Source organism: Trachypithecus francoisi, unplaced genomic scaffold, assembly GCF_009764315.1.
Source record: "Trachypithecus francoisi isolate TF-2019V2 unplaced genomic scaffold, Tfra_2.0 Lachesis_group8, whole genome shotgun sequence".
Lineage (NCBI taxonomy): Eukaryota > Metazoa > Chordata > Mammalia > Primates > Cercopithecidae > Trachypithecus > Trachypithecus francoisi.
In genome coordinates, this window is record NW_022681473.1 from 2,972,658 (window position 1) to 2,988,882 (window position 16,225).

General features: G+C 50.0%; 1 protein-coding gene across 1 annotated transcript; it reads right to left on the reverse strand.

Moving 5' to 3' along the window:
• Positions 1 to 14,679: 14,679 nt before the first annotated feature.
• MRGPRG (MAS related GPR family member G) lies at positions 14,680 to 15,991 on the reverse strand. Its single transcript, XM_033204287.1, has one exon. It carries the CDS (start codon positions 15,969 to 15,971, stop codon positions 15,102 to 15,104), a length of 870 nt encoding a protein of 289 aa, XP_033060178.1. The 5' UTR covers positions 15,972 to 15,991; the 3' UTR covers positions 14,680 to 15,101.
• Positions 15,992 to 16,225: the final 234 nt, after the last annotated feature.

A 16,225-nucleotide genomic window follows, 5' to 3' on the forward strand; every position in this document is an offset into this window, starting at 1 on the left:
TGGCCCTTAGTCAGGCTGCTTGTGGCTTGGGAAGTTTTCACTTTCCAGGGAATTTATGAGTCTGAGCCAAGAGCAAATATTTGGTCTATTCTTCAGGCACCTTGTCCCCTTCTTTTCTCCCCTCCCCTCCTTCCTTCTTGACTTCCACACTCCTCCCTTCCTTCCTTTCTGCCCCTTCCCTTTCTTGGTGATTCTCTCCTCTCCTTCCTCCCCCTTCCTTCCCCATCCCTCCTCCCCGGCTTCCCTTTTCATTTCCCTGGCTCCATCCCCTGCCTCCTCTCACCTCTCTCTCATCCCCTTCCCTCTCTCCCCCGCCCCACTTCTGTTGGGCAGTGGTTGAACCCCTGGCAGGCCTGCACCCAGTCTTGGGAGCCCCAAGGTAGAAACATGGCCCCTGACTCCAGGTGCGCCTGAGCTGGGAAACAAGCTCAGTGAGTACACCTGCCAGGGAGGCTGCTCTCAAGGCAGGATGTAGAGACTGGTGGCATCAAAACTGGGGAATTTGGAGAACTACCCAGTAGAGGAGGTTTCTCAGGTGTGAAGAGCGTGCACCAAGGTGCATGGAGGGTGGTGTAGGGCTGGCTGTGGGCTGAGGCGTGGAGTGTGGAGGAGGTATGGGTGGCTTGTTTTCTCCCTCATCCCTTCTTCCTTGGCAGAGAGTTGGGAATACTTTGAGGAGGATGTGGAGAAGGAGGAGGAGTGATAATGATGATGATGGTTATGGTGATGGTGGTGATAATGGTGATGGTGATGATGATGATGATGGTGGTGATGATGTTGATGGTGATGGTACTGATGATGGTGATGATAATGGTGGTGATGGTGATGGCAATAATGATGACGATGATGGTGGTAGTGATGGTGATGATGGTGATGATGATGGTGATGATGGTGGTGATGGTGATGATGGTGATGATGGTGGTGATGGTTGTGATGGTGATGATGGTGATGGTGGTGGTGATGATGATTGTGATGGTGAAGATGATGATGGTGATGATGGTGGTGATGGTGGTGATGGTTGTGATGGTGATGATGGTGATGGTGGTGGTGATGATGGTGATGGTGATGATGGTGATGGTGGTGATGATGATTGTGATGGTGAAGATGATGATGGTGATGATGGTGGTGATGGTGATGGTGATAATGATAGTAATGATGATGGTGATGATGACGGTGATGGTGATGATAATTATGGTGATAATGGTAGTAATGATGATGGTGATGGAAATGATGATGATGGTGGTGGTGATGGTGATGATGGTGATGTTGAGGATGGTGATGGTGAGGATGGTAATGGTGATAATGGTAGTAATGATGATGATGATGGAAATAATGATGGTGGTGGTGGTGATGGTGATGATGGTGATGGTGAAGATAAGATGATAAGAGAAATGGGTGCTATGTCAAGCACCTGGTGCGAGGTGGCATCACTGACGCTGGGCTTTCCTGGAGGCCTAGTTGGTCCCCCACTACTTCTCAGCACAGCAGCTGGGGTGGCATTTTGAAAACCTGGTCTTTCCACTTCATGGTTTCTGGCCAGCCCTGGTCCCAGTCCATGTGTGGGACCTGCCATTTAGCTGTCTAATTTGGTAGCTCCATCTATTTCACCTTACCCCAAAAGTGTGATGCTAAAGGTGGAATTTCTCATGAAGGACAGTGGAGGCGATATTTTGGGAATGAGGATAGCTCTCTCTGCAAATCAGCTCCAAAAGGCCACACTGTGCAGGGGTTTTGGCCCCTCTCCCTGTGCATATGCTGAACAGCTTCGTGATGACATGCTGAAGAGGAGGAAGTCTTGCACGGCCAGCCTTGCTGGCTTCAGAGGGGAGAGCTCCATCTGTCTGCTCCGGGTTCCCAGCCTCTTTGGCGAGACTGGGCCTGGCTCCCTACAGGAAACCGTCAAGTATTCTTATATTGTGTCTCTGCAGCCGCCTCCCTCCTCCTGCGGGCAGCCTTTTCCAGGCCATTAGCCCAGCCACAGGCCATCTGCCACCCTTGCTGGAGCCCCACACGTTTGTCTGGGGGACAGCGCTGGGACAGCGCATCTCTAGGAGGCCTGAGTCCACTAGAATCCTCAGGCCATGGGAGACTGAAACAACGTCCTTGTCAGAGCCCTGGGGTGTGTGGCTCTGAGCATTACAGATGTGCTCACATACCCAGAGGAGACTGTGGGTGCCACCGGGTCCCCAGGCACCGCTGCTGAGCTGCTGTTTGGCTGTGTGACCTTGGGCCGGTCTCACCCTACCTGGGCCTCAGTTTCTCCATTGCAGAAGGATGGGGTCCAGACCAAGGGGGATTAATTCTTTTTTTTTTTTTTTTGAGGAAGAGTCTCGCTCTGTCGCCCGGACTGGAGTGCAGTGGCCGGATCTCAGCTCACTGCAAGCTCCGCCTCCCGGGTTCACGCCATTCTCCTGCCTCAGCCTCCCGAGTAGCTGGGACTACAGGCGCCCGCCACTTCGCCCGGCTAGTTTTTGTATTTTTAGTAGAGATGGGGTTTCACCGTGTTAGCCAGGATGGTCTCGATCTCCTGACCTCGTGATCCGCCCGTCTCGGCCTCCCAAAGTGCTGGGATTACAGGCTTGAGCCACCGCGCCCGGCCCAAGGGGGATTAATTCTTATCCTGGCAGGAGAATTCAGTGCCAGACACATCTTGTTACCTACTCATTTCATCCACAAAGAAATAGGCCAGCTCCAATTTTTTCCTGAAACAAGAGGCTTCTGAATCTGTTTTCCCCCATTCTCACAAAAAACGGTGGCAAGAAACCCACTCAATTTTATCTTCAATCTAGAAATGAAGAGTGTGGTGCGTGATGGGTGACCTGGGACTCAGGATGACAGTAGAGAAGGGCTCACGGGGGTAGAGGGCATGCCTGCCTGAAGCCCCAGACTCTCTCCAACCCTTCCTTTGTGGCCAGGTGGCATTGAGGGCCAGGTTTGCCAGCTTCTGATATTCAGGAGGGCTAGAAAGCTGGATTTTAATGTAAAATCTTATTGTTCAGTGCTGGCAACAAACGCCAAAAGACTTTAATCACGGAATGCCAGCCAAGTGCATCTGCAGGCTCCACTGGTTTGGTCTGCGGGCCAACAGTTGCTGACCTCTGACCCAGGGGGATGGCCCGTGAGAGCCTGCCCTTTGCTGTGATGCATCTGGTGAGCTCTCTGGCCAAGCAGGGTCTCTATGATGCTCACTAGGGATGCCAGGTGGTCTCAAGGTATGAAATGTCTTCTGGCAGCAGTTCCACACAATTTAGAGGAGTTGGGTCTATACTCAGGGCCGCTGCTGTGGGGCCTGTAGCTATTGGAGGAGAATTCAGTGCAGACATATGGGTCTCTGGGAAGCTTCGGCTGGCTAAGATCAGCCAGTTGGTGGGATACCAGGATGCAGTGCAAGGCAGGGCAGGCAGGTGGAATGGCACAGGGCCTCCCTGGACCTCAGAACAGTTTCCCTCCAGATCCAGTATCTATTTATTCTGCAAACTCTCAGCTCCTGCCTGGGACTGTGCTTACATACTTCTTCCATGTCTGCAGAAGGAAGAAACTGACTTGGCAGTGTGGCTGCTTGGAGGAGGAGGCATGGACAGACAAGGAGAAGGGAACGGGAGGACGTTCCAGGAACAGCCTGTCCAAGGCACCCCTAAACCCAGCCTGTCATTAAGTCCTGTGGATCCACCTATAAATTGTAGGCCTGGATGACCCCCTTTTATTCTTCTGACCATAACCAACATGGCTGAAGGCTCAGTGCATGCCAGCTTCCTGTAACCCACCTGTGCAGTGAATTCTCTCATTTAACCCTCACACATCCTATGAGATAGGTACAGATTTGCAAACCCTTGGGGACCCACATGCTTTGGAAGTCAAAAATATCCGTTTCATTTTAGAAAGGGTAACTCGAGTTCTGTTTCTGGTAATGGTAGGGTAGCTGACGTCAGAGCAGCCCTGCTGTTATTAAATAACTGTCAACTCTGGGAAGAATCAAAAGCAACTGTTTGAAGATACAGGAGAGCAAATAAAAGACGACAGAAGCTGGAAGGGACATGGTCTGTATGAATTTCCTGTTACTGATGTCACAAATGACCACAAACTCAACGGCTTAAAACAACATGCCTTTATCATCTAACAGTCCTGGAGGTCAGCAGTCTGAAACCAGTCTCACCGGGTTAAAACCAGGGAGTCCATGGGGCCGCACTCCCTCTGGAAGCTCTAGGAGAGGGTCTCTTCTTTGCTTTTTCCAGCTTCCAGAGGCTGCTTGCCTTCCTTGGCTCATAACCCTGTCCTGACATCACTCCAGCCTCTTTCTTCCATCATCACATCTCCTCCTACTAACCCTGATCTCCTGCCTCCCTCTTACAAGGATGCTTGAGGTTACCTTGGGCCCACCCAGATAATCTAAAATCATTTATCCATCTCAAGAGCCTTAATTTAATCATATCTATAAAGTCTCTTTTGTCATAGAAGGTCACATTCACAGGTTACAGGGGTTAGGACATGGATAGGTTTTAAGGGGGCTTTGTTTTTAGCCTACCACAAGCATGTATGTTTATAGTTGTAGTATCTCTTGATGGACTGACGCTTTTATGATGGTAGAAAGTCCTTGTGTGTCTCTAGTAAGTTTTTTTACTTAAAGTTTATTTAGTCTGATATTATTATAGCCATTTCATCTCTCTTTTGGTTGTTGTTTACATGGAATATCATTTTATATCTGCCTGTGATCCCAGCACTTTGGGAGGCCAAGGCAGGTGGAACACGAGGTCAAGAGGTACAGACCATCTTGGACAACATGGTGAAACCCCGTCTCTACTAAAAATACAAAAATTAGTTGGATGTGGTGGTACACGCCTGTAGTCCTAGCTACTTGGGAGGCTGAGGCAGGAGAGTCACCTGAACCCAGGAGGTGGAGGTTGCAGTGAGCTGAGATTGCGCCACTGCACTCCAGCCTGGCAACAGAGCAAGACTCCAGCTCAAAACATAAATAAATAAATACATAGAAATAACAATTTATTGAGACAGGCTGGAGTGCAGTGGTGTAATCACAGCTCACTGCAGTCTTGATCTCCTGGGCTCAAGGGACCCTCTGGCCTCAGTCTCCCAAGCATCTGGGACTACAGGTGTGCACCACTGCATCTGGTGAGTTTTTTATTTTTTGTAGTGACAAGGTCTCACTGTGTTGCCCAGGCTGGTCTCAAACTCCTGAGCTCAAGTGATCCTCTTGTGTTGGCTTCCCAAAGTGCTGGGATTACAGGCATAAACCATTGTGACCAGCCTTGTTTTATATCTTTCTACATTTAACTTATTTGTGCCTTCGAATCTAAAATGTGTCTCTTGTAGGCAGCATATTGTTGCATCATGAAAAAATGCCTATTCTGGTAATCTATGCTTTCATACGGAGTGTTTTTTGTTTTTTTTTGAGACGGAGTCTCGCTCTGTCGCCCAGGCTGGAGTGCAATGGCGCGATCTCGGCTCACTGCAAGCTCCACCTCCCAGGTTCATGCCATTCTCCTGCCTCAGCCTCCCGAATAGCTGGGACTACAGGCACCTGCCACCACGCCCGGCTAATTTTTTGTATTTTTAGTAGAGATGGGGTTTCACCGTGTTAGCCAGGATGGTCTCGATCTCCTGACCTCGTGATCCGCCCACCTCGGCCTCCCAAAGTGCTGGGATTACAGGCGTGAGCCACTGCGCGCGGCCCCCATGGAGTGTTTCTATATTACAAGTGGGTGAACACCTTGGTAGGGAGCCTTAGGAAGTCTACAAGAAAAGATTTTTAAAAAATTATCTAAGCTGCTTAACTCAAAAAGCTAGAAAAAGAAGAAGAAATTTGACTTTCATGATTTAGAAGACATCATAAATATAGATAAACAGAAATTAATAAATAGAAAACAGATGAACACTATAGGAAAAATCAATAAAAGTTGGTTCTATGAAAAAATTACTAAAACTGATGAAGCCTTAATAAGAATTATCAGGAGAAAATGCAAAGTACCCATAGTAAAAATAAAAAAGAGATATGAGAATTTGATAGACAATAAAAGATTAATAAGGAGATATTGTATGCAAGTTTATGCTAACAAATTCAAACTAAGGTAAAATAAAATGGACAAATTCCTTGAAAAACAAAACTGACACAAGAAGGAAAAGAGAATCTGAATAGCCCTATATTTGTTAAAGAAATTGAAATTGTGTTTTAAAACCTGTTCACAAAAACTCAGTTGGCTTCACTGGTGAAATGATATTGGTTTTATCTAAACTCTTACACAGAGTTGAGCCCAAGAGGAAATAACTGATGCCCAAACCTGAAGAGAACATTACTAGAAAATAAATGAGACACCAACCTCTCTCGTAAACACAAATACAAATACCCATATCAAAATGTTCATAAATCGGCCGGGCATAGTGGCTCACACCTGTAATCCCAGCACTTTGGGAGGCTGAGGTGGGCAGATCATGAGGTCAGGAGATCAAGACCATGGTGAAACTCTGTCTCTACTAAAAATACAAAAAATTAGCTGGGCGTGGTGGTGGGCGCCTGTAGTCCCAGCTACTCAGGAGGCTGAGGCAGGAGAATGCTGTGAATCCAGGAGACGGAGTTTGCAGTGAGCCAAGATCGCGCCACTGCACTCCAGCCTGGGCAACAGAGCGAGACTCCGTCTCAAAAAAAAAAAAAATGTGTGTGCGTATATATATTCATAAATCAAATCCACCAATATATAAGAAGGATAACACATCGTGGCCAAATGGGGATTGTCAGGCCTCTGAGCCCAAGCTAAGCTATCATACCCCCTGTGACCTGCACGTATACATCCTGATGGCCTGAAGCAACTGTAGACCAATGGAACAGAACAGAGTCCTCAGAAATAATACCACACATCTACAGCCATCTGATCTTTGACAAACCTGAGAGAAACAAGAAATGGGGAAAGGATTCCCTATTTAATAAATGGTGCTGGGAAAATTGGCTAGCCATAAGTAGAAAGCTGAAACTGGATCCTTTCCTTACTCCTTATACGAAGATTAATTCAAGATGGATTAGAGACTTAAATGTTAGACCTAATACCATGAAAACCCTAGAAGAAAATCTAGGTAGTACCATTCAGGACATAGGCATGGGCAAGGACTTCATGTCTAAAACAGCAAAAGCAATGGCAGCAAAAGCCAAAATTGACAAATGGGATCTAATTAAACTAAAGAGCTTCTGCACAGCAAAGAAACTACCATCAGAGTGAACAGGCAACCTACAGAATGGGAGAAAATTTTTGCAATCTACTCATCTGACAAAGGGCTAATATCCAGAATCTACAAAGAACTCAAACAAATTTACAAGAAAAAAACAAACAACCCCATCAAAAAGTGGGCAAAGGATATGAACAGATATTTCTCAAAAGAAGACATTCATACAGCCAACAGACACATGAAAAAAGGCTCATCATCACTGGCCATCAGAGAAATGCAAATCAAAACCACAATGAGATACCATCTCACACCAGTTAGAATGGCAATCATTAAAAAGTCAGGAAACAACAGGTGTTGGAGAGGATGTGGAGAACAGGAACACTTTTACACTGTTGGTGGGATTGTAAACTAGTTCAACCATTGTGGAAAACAGTATGGCAATTCCTCAAGGATCTAGAACTAGATGTACCATATGACCCAGCCATCCCACTACTGGGTATATACCCAAAGGATTATAAATTATTCTACTATAAAGACACATGCACACGTATGTTTATTGCAGCACTATTCACAATAGCAAAGACTTGGAATCAACCCAAATGCCCATCTGTGACAGACTGGATTAAGAAAATGTGGCACATATACACCATGGAATACTATGCAGCCATAAAAAAGGATGAGTTTGTGTCCTTTGTAGGGACATGGATGCAGCTGGAAACCATCATTCTTAGCAAACTATCACAAGAAGAGAAAACCAAACACCGCATGTTCTCACTCATAGGTGGGAACTGAACAATGAGATCACTTGGACTCGGGAAGGGGAACATCACACACTGGGGCCTATCATGGGGAGGGGTTAGGGGGGAGGGATTGCATTGGGAGTTATACATGATATAAATGATGAATTGATGGGTGCTGACAAGTTGATGGGTGCAGCACACCAACATGGCACAAGTATACATATGTAACAAACCTGCACGTTATGCACATGTACCCTAGAACTTAAAGTATAATTAAAAAAAAAAAAAAAGTGAGAATAGCCAGTTCCTGTCTTAACTGATGACATTCCACCATGGTGATTTGTTCCTGCCTCACCCCAACTAATCGATCGACCTTGTGATGTTCTTCCCCTGGACAATGAGTCTCCAGATCTCCCCACCCTGCACCTTGTGACCCCTGTCCCTGCCTGCAAGAGAACAACTCCCTTTGACTGTAATCTTCCACAACCTACCCAAATCCCATAAAACTGCCCCACTCCCATCTCCCTTTGCTGACTCCTTTTTGGACCCAGTCTGCCTGCACCCAGGTGATTAAAAAGCTGTATTGCTCACACAAAGCCTGTTTGGTGGTCTCTTCACATGGACACATGTGACGGAGACTATCCAAGGAATACAAAGTTAACATTTGAAAATGAATCAGTGTAATTCCTCCCATTAACAGACTAACAAAGACAAATTGTATGGTCGCCTTGATAAATGAAGGAACAAAAAGTTGATGCAATTCAATACCTATGTGTGATTAAAAGAAGTCAGAAAATTGGGACTAGATAGAAATCATATCACTACGATGAGGGGCACAAACAAAAAGCCTGCAGCTAACATGTTTGTTTAATGGCGAAACATTGAGCGCTTTCCTGAAAGGCTGGGAATGAGGTGAGGATGTCCACTTTTACTGTCTATTAACATTGTATGGGAGGTCTTAATGAGTGATATAAAGCAAAGAACAAAAAGTGCAAAGACCAGAAATGAATTAGTAAAATTATTTCTAATTATTATTATTTATAATAACTATTAATCATGTGTTACTATTAATTATTAAAATTTTCCTAACTCTTACATGTATAAATATTAATCATGTATCATTTTATTTACAATAATTATTCATTATTCATGATTTATAATAATTATTTCATGTCATGCAAATGATTTGATTGTATACATAAAAAATCCTAAGCAATTTTCAAAAAGACTATTAGAATAAGTTAACTTAGCAAGTTCACAGGATAGCTGTTAGATAAATATAAAAAAACAAAGTCAATATACAAAAATAATACAAACTATCAATATACAAAAAATATACAAACTATCAATGAACAATCAGAAAAAGCAAATAAAAGATTATTTTTACATAGCATTGAGAAACCTTAAATAACTAGCAATACATTTTGCTAGAAATGTATAACACACCTATAATGAAAACTAGAAGAGACAGAAATGAAGAAGACCACAATAAACAGAGAAAAACAATATTCATAAATTGGTAAACTCAGTGTTGCAAGGATGTCCGTTCTCTGTAAATTGATCCAGAGTAACTGAATAGAGTAAATGCGATCCCAGTCAGAACCAGTAGACATTTGGATAAACTGTCAAGGTGATTCTGAAATTTATATGGAAATGTAAATATTGAAGAAGAAATATAAAAGTGTAAGAGTAACACCACTTGATTTCGTAACTTAATGTAAAACTGCAGTAGTGAAGACAGTGTGGTGTTGATAGAAGGACAGTGAAATAGAGCAGTCAACAGAATAGAGTCCAGAAGTCGACCCACCCTATACAATCAGTTGATTTACAATACAGGTGCCAATGCAATCCAATGGGAAAGGGGTTTTACCAGAACAACTGGATATGCATGGGAAAGAAACAGACAAAATGAACTTTGATCATCATCTCTCACCATCTACATTTAATTTGAGATGAACACAGGAAATGCAAACCTGGGTTTACCCATCGGCCCCTGGGTGTCCTTTTTACATGCGTGATACGCCCCTGTTCCCATCCCAGGGCCAGCTGTCAACAGCCCCCTCCCAGGATCCACAGCCCCCTCCCAGGATCCATGACCCCCTCTCAGGATCCACAGCCTCCTCCCAGGATCCACGACCCCCTCCCAGGATCCACAGTCCCCTCTCAGGATCCACGATCCCCTCCCAGGATCCACGACCCCCACCAGGATCCACAGCCCCCTCCCAGGATCCACAGCCCCCTCTCAGGATCCACCACCCCGTCTCAGGATCCACGATCCCCTCCCAGGATCCACGACCCCCACCAGGATCCAGAGCCCCCTCCCAGGATCCACAGCCCCGTCTCAGGATCCACAGCCCCCTCTCAGGATCCACAGCCCCCTCTCAGGATCCACAGCCCCCTCTCAGGATCCACAGCTCGCTCTCAGGATCCTGGTCCTTCTGCTCTTCTTGGCAGGTGCCTGCGTTTTATTTTCCTACCCTTCCCCTCTGTGAAGGCTCCCGACTTCTTCCTTTCGTGATCTGACCTTGTTCCACTGCAAATTCTACGCTACCTCTTCCCCCCAGCCCTCAGATCCTCCCCTGCAGCCTTCCCGCCATTGTTCTCTTTGGAGGCTGCACCAGCTCTTCCCTCTTCCCTGCATAGCTGGAGCAACTTCCTGCGTGTCCCCTGCTCAGCCTGGACCCCCACCCCCACTGTCTGGTCCCCTCTCAGTTGTCAGTTTTATGTCTTTCATTTGCAATCCCCCGCAGAGCAACCGAGGGAAAGCCACGCCCCTCGTCACAGCCCTTTAAGCCACGCCCCTCGTCACAGCCCTTTAAGCCACGCCCCTCGTCACCGCCCTTTAAAGCCACGCCCCTCGTCACCGCCCTTTAAAGCCACGCCCCTCGTCACAGCCCTTTAAAGCCACGCCCCTCGTCACAGCCCTTTAAAGCCACGCCCCTCGTCACAGCCCTTTAAAGCCACGCCCCTCGTCACAGCCCTTTAAAGCCACGCCCCTCGTCACAGCCCTTTAAAGCCACGCCCCTCATCACAGCCCTTTAAAGCCACGCCCCTCGTCACTGCCCTTTAAAGCCACGCCCCTCGTCACAGCCCTTTAAAGCCACGCCCCTCGTCACAGCCCTTTAAAGCCACGCCCCTCGTCACAGCCCTTTAAAGCCACGCCCCTCGTCACAGCCCTTTAAAGCCACGCCCCTCGTCACTGCCCTTTCTCTGTGTCTGCCCGCCTCAGCTTCCTTACCGCCCTCTGGCATTGGGGTTCCTTCTTCTTCATGGCACCCGGGTTGCGCCTCTGTACCTTACCCTGCCTTGGCTCCGTTTCCCTGGGAGGGTCCTGCCTTCTCTTCAAGGTTCTTCTTCGACTGACCTGACTGTACTAGAGACGGTCACCCCTTCCTCCGCACCCACACTGCCCTTGGAAGGCGCAGACACCACACTTCCGGGAAGCCTCCCCTGCGTTCTGAGTGGGGACATGTGACCCTCCTGATCTTCTAACATTAGGGCCACTGGATGATTTGACGTCCAACTGGGCCCTCGCCAGTAAAGGGGGCACTAAGGCCACGGGCACAGCCATGAACTGGGAGCACTGAGGGTGAGCTGGGACAAAAGGCAGCTCCTTAAGGCTTACCTTAAGGTACACCACGTACACCCTCAGCACGCTGTCTTTGCATTGTGTTTGTGTCTGTCTCTTCTCCAGATGTCAAGCTCTCTGGGTACAGGGGTCATAGCATGGTGAGTCCACATCTCAAGCCCTAGGCCGGGTGCCCAGCACAGAGCTGACTTAGCGATATTTGTGAACCCAAAGGGGAGGGAGAGGGCCTGGAGTACTGGACTCTGCTGTGAGAAAACCTGGGCCCCTCCTCTGATGATCTGCTCAGCTTTTAGGTCAGGAGTCAGGACAAGAGTGGCCAGGAAGCTTCCAGAATCCAGGACCAACCTGATCTGATTCCACTTAACTGTATTCTATCTTAGCTACATCATTTATTCATTTGACCATATCTCTTTCAATAGTCCATCCATCCATCCACCCACCCACCCACCCACTTATCCATCCATCCACTTATCCATCCATCACTTATCCACCCACCCACTTATCCATCCATCCACTTATCCATCCATCCACCCACCCACCCACTTATCCATCCATCCACTTATCCATCCATCCACCCACCCACCCACCCACTTATCCATCCATCCACTTGTCCATCCATCCACTTATCCATCCATCCACTTATCCACCCACCCACTTATCCATCCATCCACTTATCCATCCACCCACTTGTCCCTCCATTTGACAAGAACTCATCAAGCCGCTTTACCTGCCAGTCCCAGGGAGAGAGCAACAAGTCGGCTGCATGCTCTGTGCCCTCATGGAGCTCCCCTTCTAGGGAGACACAGACACTAAAGAGGCAAACACAGGAGCGAATAAGCAGGGGTGGGAAGCACATGACACACTGGACTGTGCTAGCCAGGGGTGGGGGCTGCTGGACACAGTGGTCACCGTGGGCACTGACAGGGCAGGTGCACACTAGAGGAGCTGAGAATTCAGCATCTGCTGCCAGGAAGCCCTGGGCATCACAGAACAGGACAGTCACAAGGACGGGTCCCTGAAGGCTGGGCAAGACGGTGCCAGGGGCAAGGACACCAGAAGGCAGCGAGGTGGGTGTGCCAAGGTCAGGGCGGGCAGGACACACCTGGAGTTCTGCAGAGGCGGGCGAGGTGATGCATCTGGTCTTGAAGGTTTGGGCGGGCCGCCCTCTGTGGAGGCCTGGATCCCTGCCATCCGGGCAAGGAGACCTTGCCCTGATATCTCTCACAGACCTGGGCTCAGAGCAGTCAGGTGACACGCTGGAGGTCACCCAGCCTGAGAAGAGCGGGCAGGACTGGAGTGAAGCTCTGCCCAGGCTGTAGTCCAGCTTTTGCGGCTGCCTGGACCCAGACCAGCCCAAGGCAGCCTTATCCTTCCATGTGGCTGTAGCTTCTCCAGGTCCAGAACGCGACCTGGTTGTCTCCGGGCTTAGTGGGTGCCGGGGCAGAGGCCCTTTGCTCTCCATCTGTCTAGACTGGGCTATTTGTCATGTGCTCTAGACACCACCAGCAGCCAGCTGCCTTCCTATCCTGCTGTACACAGATGGATGGTCCCATGGGGGGCCCTGCAGCTATTTCCTGGGCTGGGAGGATGGAACGGATCCTGTAGGTGTCACCTCTGAAACTGTCCCCACCCTTATCCCATTTCCAGGTCTTTCAGGAAGGAGGCCACATGGCTCCTGGGGTCTTGTGTGAAGTGTCACAAGAATGAACAACCCCTCCCACCCTGCCCCTCAAAGCCTAAGCCTCCCCTGGCCACCAGGGCTCAGGTTTTCCCATCCTCCTGAGCTCCCCAGATGGCCTTTAGACTAACAATGCCCACACTCTCCTCCTCCTGAGCCCCCTAGATGGCCTTTAGACCAACAAACAGCACCCACACTCCCTGCTGAGCTGCCTGTCCTGAGAGCACGGTCTAGGGAGAACTGGCAGCGGGCAGGGGGGCGGGGGACTTGGTGTGGCCAGAACACGTTTATCCCGGGGAAGGAAGAAAAACCAGCAAAGGCGCCTGCCTCTGGGTTGGGGGACTACATGTAAGCTTGTTTTCTTTCCAGTTTTTAAGGTTCCTCAAGGTTCCCATAAATGAGCAACATATTACTTTTCTAGTGGAAAAAGAACAACTTTATTCAAAGGCAGCTGCAGAATACCCCACCCGGCACCAGTAACACCATGGAGTGCCTTCCTTTGGGCAAAAAGAAAATTTCTGCCGGTCTTTATTAAAAAAAAATACACGACTGGAGTGCTTTTCATAAAAAATGTCCCCTCTGAGTGGAAAAATATTTCGGCGATTTATCTTTTTAGTATTTTCTGTAGAGCTTGAATGTTTTAACAATGACCAGAAAGTATTTTATTTCATGGTCAGAAAACACATCAAATGGTTTGTGCTTTGGAAACTTGGCTTCACCTCCTCTCTCTCTCTCTTTTCCTTCCTGTCTCTCTCTCTCTTTCTCTTTCTCTCTTTTCCTTCCTTTCTCTCTCTCTCTCTTTCTCTCTCTCTCTCTCTCTCCCCCCAAAGCAAACCCTGGGGGCAAAAGCTCCAGACGTCCCAGGGCTGAGGAGGGAGGGTGAAGACAGAGGTGGGAGACACGAGCAACCCCGCAGAGAGCAGATGGCCCTGGGGACTCAGGAGAGGCCTGGTGGGGACCAGTGTGGGAGGGGATGGGAGGGGACCGAGGGGATGGAGGCACCTGTGTCCGCCGGCCCACGGGGCTGGGTCTATGCTGTACGGAAACAGCACCACCTGGTGGCTTCTGCTGGTGACATCAGTCACCTGCCAGTCCTGGGCCTCAGAGAGGGGGACAGAGCCCTGGGTGTGGTCCCCGTGGGGTGGGCAGGACAATGATGGCTGAGCGGGGCGAGGAGTAAGGAGTAGTCCCACCCCAACTCTGTAATGGGAGAATCAGAGTCTCAGCCAGCAGGTGGCATGGACAGCGCCCACGGGAGCAGTGTTATAGAAGTAGTATAAATTAGGCGTAGATAGAAATATAGGTTGAGTAGGGTTATGATAATTATAATGGTGTGTATAATAAAGTTGTTATTTTTTGTAAGTTCTTCGATGGTAATTCATTTGGGTAGAAAGCCGGTTAGTGGAGGTAGGCCTCCTATGGATAGAAGGGTGGATGATATTAATGGTATTAATCAAGTTAGTTTGTTTCAGGTGCGTGATAATATTAGGGTTGTGGTGTAGCCCAGGAGTCCAGAAGCCTGAGTTCCAGTCCAGCCAGTGTGGGCTGGGGGCTGGCTCTGTTTTACTTGGCAGTTTTCTCCCCTGTGACTGAGATGCAGCAGGGTGGAGAGGGGCCGGTGAGGGGATCTGGGCTGGGCCTGGGGGCGTGGTGCCCGTTCTCACCCCTATTCAGGAGGCTTCTCCTTTCTCCCACCTTGCCCGATCTCTCTCCAGCTCCATTTTCCTGCCTCCCTCATCCTCAGCAGGCCTGGCCAGGGGGTGGTCAGGACCAAGTCTCTCCAGTTGTATCCAGCCCTTGGGTGCTCAGGGTAAGAGCTAGGTGGTAGGTGGGGCTCCTCCTGGTCCTGGAAGCGTCTGGGTGCGGGGTGGGCGAGGGTGGGGGGGTGGGCACTTCCTGGCAGGCCCTGTGGGTGGGGCAAGCCCACTTATAGGAGGCCCATGGGCAGGGACTGTCCCCTGGCACCCTGCTCAGCACCCTCCCCCAGGGCCCTCTGCAGCACCACCCGCAGTGGCTCCCGCTTCCCGGGCTGCCGGCCTGAGGCCAAGTAGATGAGGGGCTTGGAGCTGCCGTTGACACAGGCCAGCAGTGTGGCCAGCGGGGAAAACATGGACAGCAGGAAGTTCAGCAGGGGCTGCAGGCTCCAGTAGAGGACCAAGGGCAGGCCACAGAAGAAGAGCAGGAACAGCGCGCCCAGGACGATGCCGTAGAACCTGGGCCGCGGGCGCGTGGAGCAGCAGGTCACCCAGACAAAGAGGACCACGCCAGCCGTGCAGGCCACGCAGGCCAGCACCAGGAGCCAGATGACACTGGCCACATGGTAGCGCAGGCAGACCAGGGGGCGCTTGCTGTTGCGCAGCAGGCCGCAGGCGTTGGCGGGCAACAGCACGGCCGGCAGAGTCAGGGCCCACACCAGGGCGCAGAGGATGGCCGAGGTGTGTCTGGGCCGGCAGCCCTGGTAGCAGGTAGGGAAGAGGTCGGAGAGGCAGCGCTCCACGCTGAAGGCCGCCAGCAGCCAGAGCCCCACCGCGAACCACAGGAAGGTGAGCACGAAGTAGAGTGTGTCCTGGGGACCCAGGGCAGCCTCTGCCACGGAGAAGCCCACGTGGCAGGAGAGGAACAGGAAGTCGGCGGCGGCCAGGTGCAGCAGGTAGACGGAGAAGGGGCCCTTCCTGATGTGGAAGCCGAGGTTCCAGAGCACCAGCCCGTTACCTACCAGTCCCCCAAGGCCCACGATCAGCGTGAGGTAGAAGACCACGCTGTGGAAGGTTCTCCAGAGGCCGAACAGCCCGAACATCCTGGCCGGCTCAGAGCGTGCTGGCGAGGGACCTGCAAGAGGGAGACAGACATGGTCCTCGGGCGTCTTTTGTGCCCCCGCTGGGGGCAGAGGGAGTGGCATCCATGGCCCTGCAGATGCCCTCTGGCTGCAGCCCCTGGACCTCCCTTCCCAGCAGCGGGACCTGAGCCAGGGCTCAGCCCTCCGCACCTCAGGTCAGGTGTGCCTAACGCCTCCCCATGCCTGCGGGCAGGCCCTGGGCTCCTGGCACGGTG